This window comes from Mugil cephalus, chromosome 16, assembly GCF_022458985.1.
Source record: "Mugil cephalus isolate CIBA_MC_2020 chromosome 16, CIBA_Mcephalus_1.1, whole genome shotgun sequence".
Classification (NCBI taxonomy): Eukaryota; Metazoa; Chordata; class Actinopteri; order Mugiliformes; family Mugilidae; genus Mugil; species Mugil cephalus.
The window spans coordinates 15779336-15800951 of NC_061785.1; the positions used below are offsets into that span (position 1 = coordinate 15779336).

The following is a 21616-nucleotide window of genomic DNA, read 5'->3' on the forward strand; positions in this document are numbered from 1 at the left end:
GTATCTGAAATCAGGGTTTCGCCGCCTCAAATGCTAAAACAGACACCTCGTTTGATAATTGCAATAACAACCCCTTGTGTGATGACGAAAGCTTTTTAGGAAACACCTTTATTTGAAAATAAAAGCAGCCCTTTAGCCGGTTTTGGCTAACCAGGAAGTCCTGATGTGTCATATGATGTAGAAAAATGGCTGCGGTGCAGTGGTAAGATGCTTTTTTATCTTACTATAAAACACCCAATTGTCGATATACGCTAGTCAAATCAATTGTCTGTCGATAATGTGCGACTTTTGAGAACATAAATGCGTTGTAAATAGGTGTGTCGCGAGATTAATTAGAAGTTGGCGTCCCAAATAAAACGAGAACTTTGTTTCTGCAGGTTTTCAACAGAATATTACGAAATAAAGGCAACAGGATGATTATACAGTTTTAGAGTAGCTGTTTACTCCTCAGCTACGGCTTCGTTGTAGTCAGGCAAAACCCGTGTGACAAAAGTTACTACACGGTCCCCACATCCAGATCTAACTGAACTGTATCACTGCATCCACAACTATAACAAAAGAGCCTTATTTTATTTGACTGTGTGTCTGCTTATTAGAAAAGCATGTATATGCAGAGATGACGTGTGCATTTGTCTAAAAAGTAATAACTTGATGTATTTCAGCACTGTAAAACACATTTAAACATACGTTGGCTGTCACTATAGCAATGAAACTCTTGTCATGAGCTGGCATTGATGGCATCTGCCTCCGATCTCCAGTTTCTGTGCAAGAATAAGTGGATTGCAGGTAAAGTAATTGCATATTCATGTTCCTCCCTGTCTCTTGTGTGACCAGGCGTTCCCGTGGGCGCAACTATGACGCCGAGCTGCAGCGGCACCGTCCAGAGGCGGCCCTGGTGGAGTTTGGAGACTACCACCCCCTGAAGCCCATCATGGTGAGTGGTGTCCCGCACAGAAACAAGTCTACTTCATAAACCTCCTCCCTTTCTTCCTGTGTCTTGACTCTACAGCTTTTCACTGGAATAAACTAACAAGAAGCACATTTTGAAAACTTTTATAATTTGGAACATCAAGCTAAGAGTGGTGAAAAATCAAAAAACAAAACTGTATTAAATGAACGCAGTCCTACAGCAGCTTTGAAACTTTGCTCTCCGATCCAGGTGACGGACACGAAGACCCGCCGGGGAACCCGTAAAGGCAGCACCTCCTCCTCTTCGTCATCCTCCTCCTCGGTGCCCCCGGACCCGCTCAGCTCCATGCTGGACGGCACCGACCCCCTGTCGATGTTTGCCGCGGCCTCGGCCATCGAGACTCCGGCCGTGTCACATAGCAGCTCCACGGGGGTCAGTTGAGAAGTCAAATGTCATTAGCATTCATCATTCATGGTTCTAGTAATATTCCACATGCACAGAAATGGAGAGAGTTATATTTAGGGACTTGATATTTAGAGTAAACGGAGATGTTGTGCTTCCAGGACCTCGGGAGGAAGAGGAGAGAGAAGGAGGAAGAGGCGGTGGGACCAGACTTTGAACCCTGGTCATCGAAGCGAGGGGAAATCCTGGCCAGGTTCACCACCACCGAAAAACTCTCCATTGTGAGTCACCCTCCATATTAATATCAAAGACCCGATTGTTCTGTAATCAGAGTTTCTGCAGCGACCATGTAATTCATTTCAGACCGTTCAAGACCTCTTTAATTCAGGAAGTTCAGTTCCTGTTACACAATTATGATGGATGGATGGATGGATTGACCATTTCAAAGGAACCTTTTGTGTTGTTGATGAAGACTTTTTTCTAAAATCAACACTTGCTAAGAACTCTACCCTGACAGTCAGAAGTTATACTGTTACTGTCTGTCAGAAGTTATACTGTTACTGTCTGTCAGAAGTTATACTGTTACTGTCTAACAGAAGTTCTGCGTGGTAGGGCCGAAACCTAAGTTAAGTCTTTTTGTCTTCACAGAATCTCTTCATGGGCTCTGACAGAGGTAAGAGTCGTACAAGCCCATGTGCACGCCTATCAGCCACAACATTAAAACCACTTTGGTCGAAAGCAAATGAATCCATTTGTCTCCACCAGGAAAAGCTCCGAGTCCAGGGTCGTCTGCCGTTTCAGAGAAAGTTCGCACTCGCCTGGAGGAGCTGGATGATCTGGAGGAGGTGGGTTTGCCTGGGTTTGCCTTCTGTGTGTGTCTGCGTTTAAAGCGCTGCCTGCCAACAGTGGTGTATAACTGACTGAATGTGTCAGAGATGCAGAGTCGGTGTCAGTGTTCAGTTCAAACTGCGGTAACACAAACTGAGCTGAAGTAGTTGCTAAATATTCCATCTTCATCACCTCCTGTGGTGTTTAAATCATTTTCTTTTTGGGGTTATCGCCTTCATTTAAGCCCCGTGCACACCAATCTGTCATTAAACTACCGGAACGTCTCTGGGACAAGAATAAAACACATCTCAAAGACACACAGCTAATGGACCAGTCACCATAGCAACATGTGTCAGTACTCTGTATTTGTAATTCAATAGGGGAAAGTGACAGAGCTGGGAAGCTTCTTGACTTGTGCTGAATGTCCCAAAGAGAGTGATCTCTCTTACTGATGTGCTCAGCACAAATTCAATGTGTGCATTCGTCTAGAAAACCGCCATCAGAGGTCTGACTAGTAGAAACGATGCAGGACATACTGATGTGACAGATGCCTACAACGGCCTGGCATTGGCCCAAGTGTGGACCACAACTGTTTTTGTAAATGTAAAATGTCAATAGCGTTGCAAAGAGTCCGTCTATTATTTATTCACATCAATATGTAACCTATCTGCATAGTGTATGACTGGTATGTCTGTGTGTATTTATTCAGGGTTCCCAGAGAGAGCTGCTGAACCTGTCCCAGCAGGACTATGCCAACCGCATTGAGGAGCTGAATCAGTCCCTGAAGGAGGCCTGGGCCTCTGATCAGAAGGTCAAAGCCCTGAAGATCGTCATCCAGGTAAACCAAAACCAAGATCCCCAGGAGAAAAGACAGATTTACGGTCTTGGAGACAGTGATTGATCCATAAACTCTGATGTGCTGACTATTTAGTCTGTGCGGTTTGTGTTCTAGTGCTCTAAGCTTCTGTCCGACACCTCGGTGATCCAGTTCTACCCCAGCAAGTTTGTCCTCATCACCGATATCCTCGACACCTTTGGTGCGTTATGAGCTCACGGTTCCCTTCAGTTCATTCCTTGTATTAAAAAATGAGGCAAGTTACCTGACCGTGGTTTTACTTGTTTGTAGGCCGGCTGGTGTACGACAGAATCTGGACCATGTGCTCTGATCCGCGTCCCTTACCAGGTATGGATGCAACATCTGCATCCAACTCGCCCTGTGAATACAGTCAGTTGTGCCTTTTTGTACTTTCTCAGGATGTTTGTTCCGAGGTATAGATCGATTCATGTATTGATTTATTCTCCTCCACAGACAGCTTCACAGTCGAAGATGTGAACGACACTGCTAAGGAGACATGCCTCAACTGGTTCTTCAAGATCGCTTCCATCCGAGAGCTGCTTCCCAGACTGTATCCTTCACACTGTCACACAACTTACTCTTTAGATTTAGAAGGATGCGTGTGAATCATTTAGCTTTATTTACTCTTCTATTGTTGGACCTGGTTGCGGCACTTCCAAACACTTCACTGTGGTTTTGACAAGGTTGTAATTCACATATAAATCTGACCTTAACCTCTCAACACAGATATGTTGAAGCTGCCATCCTCAAGTGCAACTGCTTCCTCAACAAATCGTGAGTTTGGTTTACCAGAATTTCCATCCTGATCCTGATTCTGATTTGGGACGCATGACGCTTCAGCTTTAATACTCAGATATGTGGTGTCAAATAGTCTTTAGTTATTGCATTGCATTATTGGGTAATTATTCATTAATACACAGGACGAGATGTTACAATCCCTTGTGCCATGATCTGAGGCAAAACTCATTCAGAAGCCCAGTCCAACTGGAAAACTGACCAGCAGACCAGCAGTCAGCTACTAACTAGCCTAGCCTAGCCAGCAGCAGTAGGGAAATGCAACTACACTTCAACCAACACCTCTACCTTCTGCTAAAATCAGAAATAAGACACCAGCTACCTAGCCTTGTCCACAGCACAAGACTTTTATGATACGATGCACGTCTTTGTAAATTGCAATTTGGCTTCCTCAGAAAACTTGGCTAGAGCTGGTTTGCTGTTTGCAACAATGGATCATGCTAAGTATTTTTGCGTTCTGCGTCCTTCTGTCCTTCCACAGTGGCATTCAGGAAACTCTCCCGCGTTTGACGGCTATGATCAGAGGGATTGGAGATCCTTTAGTGGCTGCCTATGCCAGAGCTTATCTTTGCAGGGTGAGCCCATTGACTGTATATGAAAGTGTAAAGATTGATGGACCTTCAGCAAAATGGTTTTGAACCTTGCTGTGGCCGTTTCCACCTTGGAACTCACTCACTTTTTAAGAGTTTATTTGCTCTGTAAAGTAAAAGTTAAACTTTTACTTTGAAATCTAGGTGGGCATGGAGGTGGCACCCCACCTGAAAGACACCCTGAACCGCAACTTCTTCGACCTGCTCCGCACCTTCCGGCAGATCAGTGGCGAGAGCGTTCAGAACCAGCTGGTCGTGCAGAGGGTGGAGGTGCCCGAGTACCTGACCCTCTACTCTCCCGCCATCAACTGGATCCTGCAGTGTATCGCCTACAGAGCTCCAGAGGTACCTACTGACCGTATTGAGACTGATGCTGTTGAACAGAAAGATTTTACTCATTTCAGTAGCGCTTAGTCATATCCTTCCCATACTCAGCACATGATTGTCTATTAATGCTGTTTATGTTTCAGCCTCTACTCACTGAGATGATGGAAAGATGCAAGACGATGGGAAACAAGTGAGTACTGTTAGCTGCAGAATAAATGTGAATTCAGTGTGGTGACATTGAAGTACTCCTATTATATTTCATGAATTTATAAATTCTTGACTAGATTTATTTATTAGAAAGATGGAATATTTTAAAATGGTCTGATTCTGAATGAATGAGGGAAAACTCCGCTCCTAAACGCAACCTGTGGACCCCTAGTGGTCTGTGGTGTAATTACAAGTGGTCCATGAAAATAAAGAAAAAGATCACATAACATTTATAGAAATAGATTTATTTTACTCAAATGTGACTGAGACCTTTATGCACCTAAACTACAGAGGGTTATATCTGTTTCACAAGATTAATTTAATGTATTTTATTAAGTTTCAGTATCCTCCTGAGACCCTGCGCCCTCAAATGGGGACATTAAGTTTATTCCGCTTCATTTAAACCCATTGCCCTTGTTAGTGGACACTCTAGTCTGCCATCTAATGGTAGCAAATGGTCAATACACTAGTCGGTTGATAGCGATAGAATCATTGGATTCATTCTACGGACAATCACAGGACAAAAGTGGACGAGGAACAAAACCCCATCAGATTTCACAGTTAAAACTTATTTATTTATGCTTATTAACGTTTCTGGTTTTATATGACCCACAAATTTAACAAATTTTATCAATAGCAAAGAGCTGCAACCGCACTTACTAGGAAGTACTTGTTTGAGGATGTTGGGACTTAATTGTTCGCAAATTCTGGCTTTGCTATTTTGTCACACACTGGTGACTTTATTATAATATAAATAATGAAATAATCTCAGTGTCCACATATGAGGACATTGTGTACTACTTCCTGTTGAAAGATGATGCTTAGCTTTTATACTTCTTAGGTCCTACTAATCCCAAATACCTTGGAGAAATTAAAGATTCATATCAAACTAAATCTTGGGTCTCAGGAGGGTATACAGGTTAGCACTTGAAATTAAACTAATATTCCAAACAAAGATGATAAGCAGAGTTACACAAAGAACCCCCACCCTCTAGGGCTGCTTGTGGGGGTCCTCAGGGTATTTATATGCAAGGTTGAGAACCACTGACCTAGACCACATGGAAACTATGTTCTTGTTTCCCACAGTGCCTTGCTACTGAATTCAGTTATGAGAGCTTTCAGGCCGGAGTTTGTTGCAGCCAGAGCTAGTGACTTCATCGGTATGATCAAAGACTGCGACGAGTCCGGCTTCCCAAAGGTTGGTCAGAAGTTTAGGAAATTGTTAAGAATAGACAAGTTCCTTTTTTCATCACAGTCTGAATGCAGTTGAAATATGATTGGTCGTCTGTCGTCTCTTCTCCAGCATCTGTTGTTTGGATCTCTGGGTCGCAGTCTGGCTAGCGCAGATCCCCCTGAGTCCGAGAGGCTGACCATCCTGAATGAAGCCTGGAAGGTCATCACCAAAGTCCGCAGCCCTCAGGTTCAGTAACTCTGACGCTACCTTTCACAGACACCGTTATTCCAGTCCAAATGCTCCAGATTATCACTCAGCATCTAACTGTGGTTTTCAGGATTATGTCAACTGCGCCGAAATCTGGGTGGAGTTCACGTGCAGACACTTCACAGTGAGTAAAAACCGTCTGTACTATTTGCGGCTGAGTCGCTTTTGTCAACTCTTTCTCACGCTTCGGACTCTTTGACTCTCAGAAACGTGAGGTGAACACGGTTCTGGCCGACATCATCAAGCACATGACTCCAGACCGAGCGTTTGAGGACGCCTACCCTCAGGTTGGCAGAAAGGATGATTAACTACCCTCCGTCATTCCGTCTGCCCTGCAGTGACTGTTTTGTTTCTGCTCTTCATGTAGCTCCAGTCAGTCATCAGGAAGATCCTCGCCTACTTCCACGACTTCTCCGTCGTCTTCTCCATGGTGAGCAGTTTGAAATGTGCGGTGGAACAGAGGGAACGCTGGAAGGGATGAGTGACTTTTATCACTTCTGTTGTCCTCAGGAGCGTTTCCTGCCGTTCCTAGACATGTTTCAGAAGGACAGCGTGAGGGTGGAGGTCTGCAAATCCATCATGGAGGTCTTCATCAAGTAAGAGACCGTGACGATGATTTCCTTTGTGACAGACAAAAACAGAAAAGTGATACATTCTGACAAACTGCGTTGTTTGCGTTTGTCCCCTGCAGACACCAGGTGGAGGTCACCAGAGACCCGGTCATCCTCAACGCCATGCTGCACATCTGCAAGACCATGCACGACTCCGTCAAGTAGGACATTACACACACACCGATCAGCCACAACATTAAAAACACGGGAAATAAATAACATATTGTGACAGTACAATGATCTGCTGGGAAACCGTTGGACCTGGGATTAATGTGGATGTTCACATAGTAACTTGCACATCCATGAAGGCCCCACTCATGCTGATCTTCGTCAGGAAATGCCTTTCATACCTCGTCCACTTTACTTAATGTCAGCAATTTAAAATGCTCAATTTCCTTCATAATCTCAGATCTGTTAATTATAATCCGGTGTGTTTCATCTGTCTTTTGCCCTGCAGCGCTCTCACTCTTGAGGATGAGAAAAGATCTTTGTCTCTGCTGATCATCGGCTTCGTCCGCATGGTGAGACTTTTCAGACGTTTAGTGATTTCAGAGCCTCAGTCTGGGAAAAGATCCACTTGAACAAGTCACAAAGTCCTTTGCTCCAGTGGGCATTTGTAGCCTTTAGCACATTTTTGAGTAAAAGATGAACCATTTTCCCTCTCTTTTTTGAACACCTTTTTGTCTGATCGGTCAGGTCTCCTTTGGTCGTGACTTTGAGCAGCAGCTGAGTTTCTGCGTGGAGGCCAGATCCACATTCTGTAACCTGGAGCCGGTGCTGGTGCAGCTCATCCACGTCAGTCTCCGTTTGTAGATTGCGATTTGTTGTGAGCGCGCGCGAACGCCAGCTTCGTGTTCTCATGTACCCTTGTTCATGTCCAGACGGTGAATCAGCTGGCCATGGAGACCAGGAGGGTGATGAGAGGGAATCACTCCAGAAAAACCGCTGCTTTTGTCAGGGTGAGTCAACACACGCGGTCGCCTCAGCATTGAGAGACCGGGCAGTGCTGGGAAACTGGATCCGTGAACACATTACCGGATAATCTGGGCCAGACCTCTGTTCTGAATGAGGTCCAGTTTTCAGGAAAACCACTGTACTCAAAACTACAGTAATCTGAACAGTTTTCAAGCTTCAGGTTATTCTTCCTGAGTTGGGAAGTCACTTTAATGTGCCTGTACTTGTGCTTCGTGCATGAATGCACAGTACACCGCTGCCACTTCATTGATTTCTATCTCTCCTGCAGGCGTGCGCTGCCTACACTTTCATCACCATACCGTCTCTCAGCAGCATCTTCAGTCGTCTCACCCTCTACCTGCTGTCTGGCCAGGTTGCGTTGGCCAACCAGTGTCTCTCCCAGGGTAAGCGGCTGCACTCTGCCTAACTTTCTGCCTCTATCCCCTGCCTCTAACCTCTTTGTTTCTGTTGTCACCCCCTTCCTCCCCGTATCTGTCCGTGTTACGTTCCTCTCTCCCAGCCGACGCTTTCTTCAAGGCCGCCGTCAGCATTCTCCCGGAGGTTCCTCGCTGCATCAGCGTGGAGGGGAAACTCCGCTCTTCTGAGAGCTTCCTCCTGGATTTCATCAACAACTTCTTGGCAACGTTGCTGGTTGTTCCGGTAACACTCATTCTCTCTCATCAGCTTCGAAGTACAAGAACACGGCGAAGTACAAGACCTGTTATCTGCCAAGGGTTTGATAGACCTGCTTGTGTTTACAGGACCACCCAGAGCATGGGGTGCTCTACTTAGTCCGTGGCCTGCTCAACATGGTCCAGGATTACACCTGGGAGGACAACAGCGACGCAAAGGTGCGGGTTTACATCAGCTCGCTGCCCCTGCTGGCCGCCATGAGCCAGGAGACCTATTTCTACTCCATCCCAAAAGGTAACGACACACAACTAACTTTCCTGAATTTCATTAAACAGGACTGATTACCCTAGATTCATTTAATTCATCTTTCATTCTTCTTCTTTCTGTGTTCTGGTTTCAGTGGACTCCAACGAGACACTGTACGGAGGAGACCCCAAGTTTCTATCCGAGATCAACAAGCTGTGCGAGACTCTGATTGGACAGATCTTGGACCATCTGAAGGTGCTCGGTCGGGAGGAGGTGAGGCCAGAGAGACACACCTCACTACCACCTGCATTATTATTATTATTATTTTTTTTTTCATAAATTCTTTTTAATTTCTGCTGACAAAACTGAAAAATATTTTGGTTAAATACTAGTTTTTGTGGCGTTTCCAGATTTTCAGTGTCAGTTTCTCCCATTTTTTTTTTTTTTTTGCAGCAGCAGCAGCAGCAGAGCGTGCGTCGCCAAGGTGCTCTAGCCTTCTCCATGTTCGGCGTCCTGTTGGCTCACGGGGACCTGAGGAACAATAAGTTGAACCAGCTGGCCGTCAACCTGTGGAACCTCAGCCACAAACATGGATACTGTGAGACTCGTGTCTCTGTAAGTTAACCTTCTACTGCTCTCTCTTGTAGCTCCGCCTGTATTTGTTTTAACCTGTACTTTGTTCATGTCACAGCCCCATTCATTTCAAAGGCAGGTCTGTTTTTTTTCCCTCCTGCTGTTCCTGTTTAAATATGTTTTCAGTGAATGTGGTTCTTGTCTCTTGGTGGCTGCTACAGGTTCGGACTCTGGAGTTCATCAAACATCAGGCTCAGCAGCCTGAAATGTCGTACCTGACGGAAACAGTCCAAAGGCTGTCACTACAATCACGCACCTGAACACCCGCCTCACCCTTCGTTTCCCTCACCCTTTGTTTCCCTCACCCTGTAAAATGGTCACATTAAATGTGTAAATAAATAAATAAATAAACAGAACTAATCAGAAGAAATGCCTTAATGTCTCTGTGTAAGTAAACTCTACGGGCCTGAAAAATGTAAAAGAAAAACCGCAGTACCTCAAATGGCCACCGGAAGCTGGCTCATAAAGGGAGTCAATACCAGTACACCTCCGTGTTAAAATGCCCTGATTTAAAACATAATTTAACATATTTACAGCCTCGTACAAATAATGTTTTTAGCCTCTCTAGCTAATTTCCTCACTCATGCCACAGCAACCCAAAACAAGTCCACGCACGTTGGTATCAGTAGCAGAGCATCTGTTCTCATTAAGATAAGCTCAAGCCTCACGGCCACATCAGTGTTGCACGGTGGGGTTTCTGCTCATACGCTGATCAGGCATAACAAAACAGCTGTGACTCGTCAGACGATGGACACGGGCCTTCCGAGGGTGACCTGTGGCGTCTGGAAACAGGATGTTGTTAGTGGGGGTGCTTTGGGTTGAGGCCAGGGCCCTCTGTGGAACGTCCTACAGATATTTGATCGCAGGGGTGGGCGATATGACGATATTAAATCGTGAACGATAACAACGTGCAGACGATCTGTCAAACTGCAGAGATCGGGGGATCGTCGAGGGTACATTCTATAAATTGCAGTTCTATGTGGATGCACCGTCGCACCACAACGTATTACGTCGTCAACCTGACCGACCAATCATAGCAAATTACGGGCAGTGACGCGTGGTCTTACCAAAAGATATGGTACCGATCAAGACGACAACGAGCGATTCAAACGCCTGCTTAAAGTAGTTGACCCGCGGTACCAGCTGCCCAGCCGAAAATACTTCTCCAACACTGCCATGCCACGTCTCTACTCTGAATGCCGAGAACATATTGTCTGTTTTTCATTTTTCAATTTAATATCGTGATAAAATCGAAATCGTGATTTTATTTAAAAAAAAATCGTGATATGATATTTTTGTTTTATCGCCCATCCCTATTTGATCCGTTTAGGATCTAGTGAGTGTGGAGGCCATGTCAACAACGTGTGCTGCTCTTTGTGTTTTCTGAGTTGTTCCTAAACTGTTTTTGTGAGTGTGTGTGTGTGTGTGTGAGACTGCATCCTGCTGGGGATGCCCATCAAGGAGTGTCATTGCTATGGGGTAACATCCCCATTAATGTCAGGTCCATCTTGTCACAAAATGTTATTTACTTATCGTCGTCAGTGGTCATAATGTTATGCCTGGTCAGTGTACAGAATGCATAGCACATTTAAAATGTCTCCAGTATTTATTATCACTGAACCAGTGTTTCAAACACAATGAATTGTGTAGCAAAAAACAAACCGCAGAGGAAGCCGTTTGACATTCTCAAACTCTTCTTAATTGTAGTTTATTTAGTTGAACTGTTGAAAAGCCAAACACTCGCTTTAGTTCTCAAAGGACAAAATCATCAAAAACAAAAGCAAACAGCTGTGATGACGTTCACCGACACACATGATCTTAGGCTTTTGGTCACACACCTAGGACAATTCGGACAAAACGGACTTCAACAAAAAAAAAAAAAAAAAAAAAAAAGAGTCTCAAGTTTCATTCCTCCCTCTGACATGTTTCAGCTGCTGACGTTGTCACATCTAGGACACGGTAATACTCCAGAAACTGCAACATGGACACCAGGACATGATGTTTGAGGTTATCCAACAAACTACCTTTTTGTGTGTGTGTGTGTGTGTGTGTGTTCCATCGCTGAGAAACCCTGCGGTCTGAATTTCCCATTACGTGGTCAACCTCCGTGGTTTAATAAAAGCCTGCAGGATGCGCCGGCCACCGGAGACAAGTCGGACTCTCAACCGGATCTGTTCATGACCAACGATATTTAGTGTAAATCTATGAATCCAGTCACTGGAAGGAGAGATTTCCTTCCAGTTTTCAAAGAGCGCGGCGTTAGATTAGATAGACGTTACTGTAGCAGAACATGCGGACGCTGACAAAATTCAATCTCTTCTTCTGCAGCCCGGCAATACTAAGGAGTACCAGAATGGCCAACATTAGACATTAAATAACATGTAAGAACCTATGAAAATATATAAATGAATCAAAATTCTGTGACATAATTCGATATGATAAAACCAGCTAATTATAGTATTTATAAATAATAAAATGTGTGGAAACAGAAGTTCCACATAAGTGTTGAGTTTTAACTAATTAAGTGAATTATGTTTCAATGACGTGGTTCATATTTAAATTTCCCTCCACTTATTTATATTTCCTACTTCTATTCTTAATTAACACTGGCCACCTGTAGCTTCCGTATGTCAACTCAATTATCATTACACTGGAAGACCTCTGGACGTTCCTAGATTTCTTGGTATTTAATGACAATTTTTAATTTGAAAGGGGCGACTCGTTACATGTTATGATAGAAAGTTTCAAGACCTGAACTGATCAAATGTCACTATGAGCACATACAGCAGCTGGAGATGAACAATGGGAGCGAACGAAAGGAAGCTGTGTTTTTAGGGCAAATGAATGTAACACTGATGAGCAGCAGCGATCGCTTGCGTTGTGACTGTTATTATTCACCGGCTGAGCTGAAGTTTTCCAACTGCAGTTCAGCAAGCGCACCCTAAAGAGTCGGCCTGTTGGAATGAAGTCGTTTGTGTGCTTGCAGTAGTTTAGCTGAACAGAAAAGACGCCGCAATCGTCACTACAGAAGGGTTCGTTTGACATTTAAGGTGCAACATGGTGTGATAATAACTTAAACACTCTGATGTCTTTATATAAGTCCACAGAACTATGGATGAGAGGCTGAAACATGACCTTGGCTAAAAGTACAATTTCATTTACTACTGAAAGAAGAGACTTAACGGAATAAGTCGTTGAACAGCAGCGGCTCCACTGCGCCTCAGACCGAGCTCCACGTGGCCTGCCTGACAAACTGAAACGGGTGAGAAAACTGAGGCGAGTTGGCTAAACCCTCTCATGAGACGGGGCTATGTTCGGGATGCTGTCCTCCCCACCGAGAGACTCCAAATATACTGACCTCCCGGTAGCAGGTTTTCAGAGGGGAGAGAACAAATTGTTACCTTGGTTTAAAGATCGCGAAGGAGCAAGAGTCCCAAACTAACAAAAAAAAGTGATGATTAAAATAAAACAACAAAGTCTTACAATAATTCAACAAGGGCAGAGTTTGTACTTTGGCGCAGTCCGTCCGGGCAGTGCTGACAGGGGAGGTTTTGGTGGAAAGATACTTGTTCTGATTTTTGGACAGAATGGTTTAGTAATGGAGAGGGGACGTGGGGGGTTTGTTGTCGAAACAGCACGCCTCTGAAAACAGGGACCAGCGCCTCGCCCTGACCCCGTTGTGGAGGTGAAGAAGGGAGGCGGGCGGTCTTCCTCTTGTTTGTGTTAGTTTGTTCGTTCTCGTCGTCCCGGGCCGCAGGCTCAGTCTAGTTCTATGGGGCTACTGTCCTCCTGGGCCTCTTCGGCCCCATCATCCTCCTCACCCGAGCCCATCAGGCTGTTCAGCAGGTTTCCTGTCGGATGAAACGTGGCACTGAATGAGATTTCCCGTCCTCGGATCACTTTCGGTACGCTTAGGTACTGATACTGAGCCATTTGCCAATTTATTTCTAACATCAGGTTTGAGGACTAAAGGTTTTCTCGCTGCCTAATATATCCCACGCACTCAGAGGGGCCATGATAACAAGATAAGGACTTGATAGTCACTTGTGATTATGAGCAGTCGGTTATAATGATGCTTCATGTGTGTTCTCATCTGGTGCAAACTAATAAGGGAGGTTTTCGTGTTTTATGTTTGATTTATATCCAGAATTAAAGAGTCAGTCGGGCTCATCTGATATTCAGACTTGAATATCAGATGAGCCTCACGATTTAAGCCAAAACCACTCACCTAGGAGGCCGCCGTACGATGGGGACTGTTTGGGTGGAACGCCAAAGAAAAGCTGTCCTATTCTGTCGAGATACTGACGAGCCGATAAAATGCCAGGAGTAACGGGAGGAAGAGGACATGAGAGAAGATGAGCAGAAAGTCCACCAGCATCACATACACCAGGCAACGTGAAGGCACGCATGACCGTGATCCAGTATCTTAACGCTCACCTCATTATACATGGGATCCCTCTTCAGGGAAGGCTGATATTGCTCACATAACACTGTGAAAACTGTTAATTTGCCCCTGAAGAAAAAAAAAAACACAAAACCTTTTAATGCATCACCTCATTATTCTCAATCTATTCTTGTCTGAATTTGTAGATGTCTCTCCTCACCCATCCACTGCCAGCAGCAGAAACCAGATAAAGTTTAGTAGAGGCTGGACGAAGGGCGGCCCCTTCTCTATGGACGGGTGTTTCTCTGTGTAAGTGCTGAACACCACGGAAGCGCTGTTTTTGTTCTTTAAGCAGAGGAACCTGGAGGGATTGGGAGTGGAGATAAGGAAAGGACAGACGTAGGTGGGGAACAGAGGATAAACCCAGAAGCACAGGGAATAAAACAGGTCAGAAAGTGAGAACAGAGACTTCAGAGACTCTTTGAAGAAAGACATCATATGACTGCTGTCTGACGTGCTGGAGAAGGACACAGAAATACCACTTACTTGCCCAGCACATCGGTTCTGAATTCTAAAACGTATCTGCAGTTCAGTAGCGATGATTCACTTACTGTAGGACGGCCTGTGCCACAAACATGTCGACCTCGCTGCGGAAGCCTCGTGACGCCGAATACTCCACCAGCATCTGTGCACAGCCCTCCCCGTCAGACGAATGTAGGAAGTGATAACGGGACTCGCTATAGTTTTGCTCTGGACAGACAAAGATTTTGGTTTTTAGTCTTAGGACTGCGACATCCACTCAGGAAAAAAAAATAGTTGCGGTTATGTGCTCGCCACTAGTAAAAAATAATGCATTCTAATACAACAGTCGTGCATTAAATCCTCCTTCATGACTGTAATAATGTTCAAACAGTTGAAACAGCAAAGATGGTAATTCAACTGTAATGGTAACTGCTCTTGTATTTATATAGCATATTTGTACCCTCAAAGCGCTTTACACCACAAACAAGTTGTTGTTATCTTAATCTGGACTGAATTCAACACGTAATTTAGCGTAGCCCACAGGCTAAAACTGAGACGTGACGTAAACAAGTGCTACAAATTCACAGCCTCCAAAATGAGAACACAGTTAAATCAACAGCTCTCTGTTATTTTAAGGTAGGCATAACAAAACTTTCATGAAGCTATGTTTTAGTGTAGGACTGTACATAATGAAATAGGAAGTGAACGTAATGAATGTGATGTGTCGGTGCAGACTCTCAAATTTATTTTAACGGTCTTTGGATTCAAATTGGAGGAAGGATTTCAGATTTGCAGTTCTTTACTGGGCTGCCTCCTCCTTTTCCAGGCACCAAAAGTCATTTGACATTTGACTAAAAAGCAGTTTAATGGACAAGTGAGAGATCCTGTTGCTTCCCTGACATTTAAGCAGGTAAAGGGTATGGACTTGGAAAAAACAAAAACAAATCAGTGTGTGATTTCCAAAAACACAGAAAAGCAAAAGGTATCCCACTGTGTGATAAATAAAGGATTATATTCTCATCCTACAAACAGTCACATCTATTAGTTCTTATCCTTCAGGAGAGTATAGAGCAGTAAATGTTTGAATATGATTAGCGGTTATTCTCTACAAACTGAACGATTCACTGGTTACCTTTCCACAAGGTGACAGCCAGCAGCTGGTGTAGTTTCGGGTGTCCCAGCTTCCCGGACCCTCCTGTGGACCATTTCAAGGCTCTGGACACAAATGCTACTCTCTCTGGAGAATTCTGGTCCATCTGACTGAACAGCTTAGCCAGGCTTTCTGCTCCACACACACACAGAAGTGAAAACCACAAACGCATTAATTTGGGGGGTGAGGTGTCGTGCTGAGTGCAGGAAAGTTTCCCACCTACCTAATATTTCCTCTTCGACCTTAGTCTCAGATTTCTCCAAGACCTCCAGCACCAGCATGGACAGATCTGCTGCACTGTTTTGCTGCAAAGAAAGGGACAAGCAACAATTTTTCACCCGTCCATTCTCCCGCAGATAATATTGAGTGATTAGGAGAGTAAGGATAAGAAATCTATGACAGAAAGGCCACATCTCACAAAATGTAACTAACTTCTAGCTATGTCCCAAACTATTTTTTTCTTACCCATGGTTTAATACTGAGCCCCGATCCAGTCTTACATAAACTAAATTTCCTCACCTGGAGATTCACAAAGGCTTTTCTTACCTTACTTGCATCCTGCTAGATCATACTGTACGTGCACCGTGCAAGTGTAATAAGCGCAGTAAATATGGCTGTTAAAGCTAACGTACCTTTGCTCCAGAGCCTCAAACAGATCTAAAGATGTTCTCTCCTGCAAATATGTTTTCTGTAACCGTTTGAGTAATATTTTTTGGCTTGAAGCTGTCTCAAGGAACCTTTCGCCCTCTTTTAAACACAGCGCTGAGTATTGTTGTATTGTTGTAGTTTGGGTGCAGCCTTTGCATGAGTTTACTTGATGGATTCCGTTTGGCGATTCTTTTGTAGGTGGTGAATCAAGTCGGTACAATCGCCTACAAGCAACTCACGAAACATCCACATTGCACAATTCCCAAACTGTTGGCTGACTGAGTTTAATTTCCAGAGTCAAGTAATCTCACACAGCCAGGACGCTTAGTCACATTGTTTTGGTTCTTCTTCTGTGGTTGTTGGAAGATTTGACACTAGCTAATGGCCATTTAAACACAAGAAGAATAAGAAGTTTTGATACTACAGGTTCATGGTTTTGGTTTATGGGAAACCTCAATCAAAAAAATTACAAAAGATCCGGCTTGGCTGATGCCCAATCCAATCATTTAAAACATGTCTGGATCGACCCATTGGGATGTGAACTACTAAAAACAAATGCATTCCAATACAATTATCCTTCATTAATTCTAAGCTTTGTGAAGGTTACGGTAATCAGCATTTGTTTCAAATAACTGTAGATTCAACTGAAATTTTGGAGGCTGGTTTGTAGTTCTATTAAACTGTATTGTGCTATAGCAACATGTGTTACTATTATTTTGCCGTTGTAGCCAAAGGGCTACTGTAAATAACAGCAACACTTTAGTGCTGAATTCAAACCAGTTTAACAGTAGCACGAACGACATCCTCTTAAATGAGTAGAATTGGATTGTCTCCTTTTTGAGGCTGATTGGATACAGTCAGTGATGAAGGACATAGCGCAGGACTTAACGTAGAATGCACCGTTTGTTACCGGTGTAAAGTACGCATTAATATACCGAGGCTTCTCCAGCTGCTTTTGTCACACCTAACAAGTTAGGCCTGCACACACCTACACAACTGTCAAATGACAATAAATTAAGAACGACAACTTGATAATTATTGATAATTTAATAATGCTGTTTTTCTAAATCTCCAGTTTATTTGCCACTTGGTAAACACATGTCACTGTCAGTCTTCCTCATTTCTTTACAAAGATGAATCCCACAAAAAAATGGACACTTTATATATATATATATATATGCAATTCCCTTATGATCCCTATGAAAACAATAACTACAGCCTCAAAGCTGCTTTAGAACATGACAGTAATATGATAGTAATGTTTGTGTGAGAAAACGTGTTTGAAGGCAGCGTTGTACCTGATTATAGCTGAAGAAGAGCAGAGCACCGTTGTACATCAGCTCCCTGGCCTCGGCATGTTTTGCCTGCGACATGTACCTTATGGAAGACAAGATAAACAGCATCACACATACTGCATCACCGTCTGCTTATCAAGACACACACAGGGTTTGCTTGTCTGACTCAAGGTTATTTCTGCTTCTCGCTTCTTCTGCAAACTTAATCAGAGGTCAGCTGGTATTTGTAAAAAGTCGTAATATTGCAACTTTAATTTGTAGTCACGAAAAAGAACAGGAAGTGGGAAGCAACCGTAATAATAACGGTGATAGAGAGATGGTTTGGCATTAATAGTGGTAATTCTGAAAAAGAGTTATATGGTGGCAAAGCATTTAAATAGTGCTGGTTCAAGTTAGGCACTAGAAAACAGAGTAAACCATATCCGAACAGATTTATCCCAGACCCTGAACATTTGTTTACATATTTCTACTAAATAAGTATGACAAACAAAAACATATGTGTCAAACATATGGAGTAAGAAATACAGACAGAACCAGACCCAGGACTAAACAGCACACAGCGATATCCCCGAATTGCATTTATTTTGTCACTTTTTTAAAGGATAGTCAATTAAATGTAAACATTCTCCTGTTTCAATTGTTCTTTTTTTGCACTAAAACAAATGGGAAAAGTCTGGAGTTGTCGTTAGTTGTAGGCTATTATTGTTTTTATGTTACAGGTCTGGTCTCATTTAGATTAAATTGGGCTGAATGTGGCCCCCGAACTAAAATGAGTGTGACACCCCTCTTCTTTAGAGCCTAGAGAGACTGCGGCGGTGCAGAATGTAGCTATGTGGCTAAATGCTAACACAACTGGACCGGCTCAGGAAACGCAGCGGCTAATAACGGTTAGCCATACGGTCTGTTAATTTCCGTTTTAAGTGTCTTCTTCAAAGAGACACGGACGGTGTAACTGTCTCTCAGTAGCAGCCTTCGCTAACTCGAGTCTGTTAGCTCGGTGTTGTTGCCGTTGCTAGCTAACTAGCCGGAGTTAGCAGTCCCGTTTCGAGACCGTGATGAGATCGAAATGACGACGGTCCAAACAGATAGACGGACCGGCAGGAGTGGGCGGGACCGCGAAGCCACCGGACCAATCCTAAACGGGCAGGTGTGGAAGCAAGGTTGACAGCGGAATGATCTGGAACAGAGGCAGCACAGGCCTCAAAACCGAATGACAATTACAACTACACACACGGACATGAAACGAAGCCATACCTAAAAAATAAAGTCCTGTACATCTGGTGTGCTTCATAGTAATCCCCCTTTTCTACGCTGGCTCGCAGTTTTCCCTCGACCCTCTGCACGCCTCCGCGGTTCCGGGCGCTGGAGCACCTCAGAGACTCCTGCTCCGACATCGTCGTAGCTCCGCAGGCTAGGCAGCAGCGCTCTGTGTGGCTGTTTGACAGAGCGAAGCCGGAAAGCTTTAAACCGACCCTCGCGGCTTGCCGTAGCCGGCGTGCTGCGATGCTTTGGCTGTAGTGGCTTTAGTGATGTGACGTTCGCGAACGAGTCAGTCTTTTGGGCGCTCTTTCAAGTGAACGATAAGACACTTCGCATTTACGAGCCTTTCCCATATACAAATCACCTGCACTTCCTCCACGGGTCACTAGTGTGCCCCATGAGTCTGAGCTGTACCCTGCCTTCACGTGAACGACTAACCACATTTCCGAATTTGCGTTTTCCACAGCACACCCCATTGACATGAACACATCTATATAAACAGGAGCCAGTCCCACTTTCTGCGCATCCTGAAATCGCTTTTGTGATCGGTTGTAATCTGGTTGCAGGTTGCACAAAATTGCACCTGACAACAAAATTGCATCTGAATAGCGCCATCACACAAACAACAGTAGGACCAAACGGCGTTGTTCAAGATCTCGTTTCGTCAAATCGCACACTAGCCAGATAGTAAACTCGATTGTGATGATATGATAATAGCATAATAACCTATAAACATTAAGTTCTGTCCACTTCTCTGACTGAAAAGGTGCACAAATCAGGAATAGCACTTATTTTCATTGAAAGACTGCAGACTTTTAGAAAATTTGCGCACTTTACAAATTCATGCTGAGAGCCAGATTAGACCCTCCAGCCGCTTTTGGATGTTTGACATCTGTGGATATTGATAAATAAAACTACTCAAACTACAACTATTAGTAATAGTCCTGTGAATCGATGATAAACGTCTGTTATTCCCTTGTAATGGGAGTAATGGGGAACGCCGTTCAGTGAGTAAATTTATGTCTCAACAATTTAAAATGCATCTTATTTTATTGTATAACAGTGTACGTATTTGGACTGTATGCACACTAAGTGGAAGGAAGGAGACGGAGAACGTCAGAGTCAATGTCCGGGAAGAGATGACAAAAAGATGGTCTCCGCTGATGAAATGTTTGCCTCAGTCAGCAGAAACCAGAGGAAGAGCAAGAAGAATGAGAAAAAACAAGATACAAAAGATAGAGGAAAATGACAAATCCACACAAATGAGACAGAATATTTTTTGTGATTATGTAATTGGTTTTAGGCTTTTTGGCGAACGTGTTGAGTGAAAGGAAAGGAAAAACCGGAGCACCCGGGGTAAACCTTCACCCTCACCCGTGACGCCCTAAAAGTAAACAAAGGCAGGGAACGGTTAGGAGTTACCGATGACTGGAACCTGAATCATAATCAGGGATGGGTAGCGTTAAACCTCCTCAACCTGGAAGTCGCTGGCTGACGTGGGAATGCGGATGACGGTCTTTGTGGTGTCATCGGTGTGGCAACACAAAGCGGTATCTTTATGAGGGGAGGAAGGACGCTGGTCTTGTGTTCTGTCTCTTTGCTCTCGGTGGAGGTGACCGGTTCATTCCCGGACTCTTTAGATCTGCTCTCGGAGGGCTCCTGGTTCTTTTTAGAAATAGGCGGAAGGGTGGATTTTTTCACCTCTATTGTGCACTTCCTCAGCTCATCTGACAGCCTTTGGTTGTCGTCTTTCACCCGTTTGTAATCTGTCTGATAAGCAGTAAGGGCTCCTTGTTTTGCCATCAGCTCCTTTTTGAGCTCCCTGTTGTCCCATTGACACCTGTGGAGTTTATGTATGGCGTCATCCGGTCGCCTAGCCAGCTTGGTGTTCAGTTCCTCAATTTGATGGTCTTTTTCCTTCAGCAGCTGCTTATACTTAACCTCATTACATGGCAATTGTGTATTCCTATGAGGATAGTTCCAGATTTCTTGAATGATCCTGAAACAGGTTAAGCGATTCTTCCTGGCCCAAGCTCTGTCTCTCCACAACTTGTGCTCGGATTTGCGTATCACCGACCTGTTCAAATTGCGGAGCTGCCTTTCAAGGGACTTTAACTCCTGCATGAGAGCGTCGGCCGTCTTTGTTTTTTCTTTAAGTGCTTGCTCTTGCATGGCCTTCGCGTCTTCCAATCGATCTATTTTACTTTGCTTCTGCAGCACCAGCTCTTTGTACTGCTCTAGCACGTGGCTCGCTTTTTCCTTGTCTGCTTGTGCACTGGCGACTTTTTTCTCCAACAGATGCTTGTCTTTAAACGAAGAGCTCATGAATTCCTCCTGCATTATCTTGATTTCAGCCTGCTGCCTGTTCATCTTCTCCAGCTGGTTCTTCAGAGAGCAATTCTCTATCTTGATCTTGTCCACCTCCGCGTCCTTCACGTTGAGCTCACACTGGTGACTTGTGATTTTGTCCGAGAGGGATTTAATCTTGTCCTGGGCACACCTGATTTGTGCCTGAGCCTTGAACAGGTTGGAAAGGGCGAGCTTTTTCTCACCCTTGATGGCTTCTTTTATAATCGCCTGCTGCCTGTGTCTGTTCTCTGACTCTGTGATGGCGTTCCTCAGGTAGATGATCTCCTTGTCTCTGCGCAAAATGCGCCTTCTCACTTCCTTGGTGTTGTTTTCAAGCAGAAGCTTAAGATCACCGCAGTCGCTTATTTCCTTTTCCATGGACGCCATGATGTCACGCTGCTTTCTGGCTTCGTTGGTCTGATGTTCCAGTTTCAGCCTCATCTTTTCCATATCTTCAGATAGTTTCGCAGCCTCGTGCTCCGCTCCGAATTTGGCCTGCGTCACCTCTTCGATCCTCTCGTTCAGGCTCTCTATTTCTTTCGTCAGGTCGTGGATTTCATTTTTGGAACAATCAA

At 44.2% G+C, this 21616-nt stretch overlaps 2 protein-coding genes across 6 annotated transcripts; one reads left to right on the forward strand and one right to left on the reverse strand.

The window, feature by feature from the left end:
• Positions 1-20: 20 nt before the first annotated feature.
• Positions 21-11328, forward strand: vps35l (VPS35 endosomal protein sorting factor like). 5 transcript variants are annotated; one of them, XM_047608683.1, is made up of 30 exons: positions 21-202; positions 835-934; positions 1160-1342; positions 1474-1593; positions 1961-1985; positions 2078-2157; positions 2850-2978; positions 3093-3177; positions 3267-3365; positions 3450-3546; positions 3723-3770; positions 4273-4366; positions 4526-4726; positions 4852-4898; positions 6002-6113; positions 6219-6335; positions 6427-6480; positions 6563-6643; positions 6724-6786; positions 6867-6952; positions 7048-7128; positions 7425-7488; positions 7664-7762; positions 7849-7926; positions 8211-8325; positions 8442-8581; positions 8683-8848; positions 8955-9073; positions 9254-9415; positions 9595-11328. In XM_047608683.1, exons 1-30 carry the CDS (start codon positions 186-188, stop codon positions 9691-9693), a joined length of 2961 nt encoding a protein of 986 aa, XP_047464639.1. In that variant the 5' UTR covers positions 21-185; the 3' UTR covers positions 9694-11328. The 5 variants fall into 5 exon arrangements, with proteins under 5 accessions (XP_047464639.1, XP_047464642.1, XP_047464640.1 ...); XM_047608686.1 differs by having other exon boundaries at positions 9263-9415; XM_047608684.1 differs by having other exon boundaries at positions 22-202; positions 9257-9415.
• Positions 11110-18937, reverse strand: get4 (guided entry of tail-anchored proteins factor 4). Its single transcript, XM_047608688.1, has 9 exons — positions 18687-18937; positions 17436-17514; positions 15713-15794; positions 15472-15621; positions 14429-14567; positions 14038-14178; positions 13871-13946; positions 13662-13734; positions 11110-13284 (listed from the first exon to the last, which is right to left on the reverse strand). The coding sequence occupies exons 1-9, from the start codon at positions 18824-18826 to the stop codon at positions 13193-13195; spliced, it is 972 nt and encodes a 323-aa protein (XP_047464644.1). The 5' UTR covers positions 18827-18937; the 3' UTR covers positions 11110-13192.
• Positions 18938-21616: the final 2679 nt, after the last annotated feature.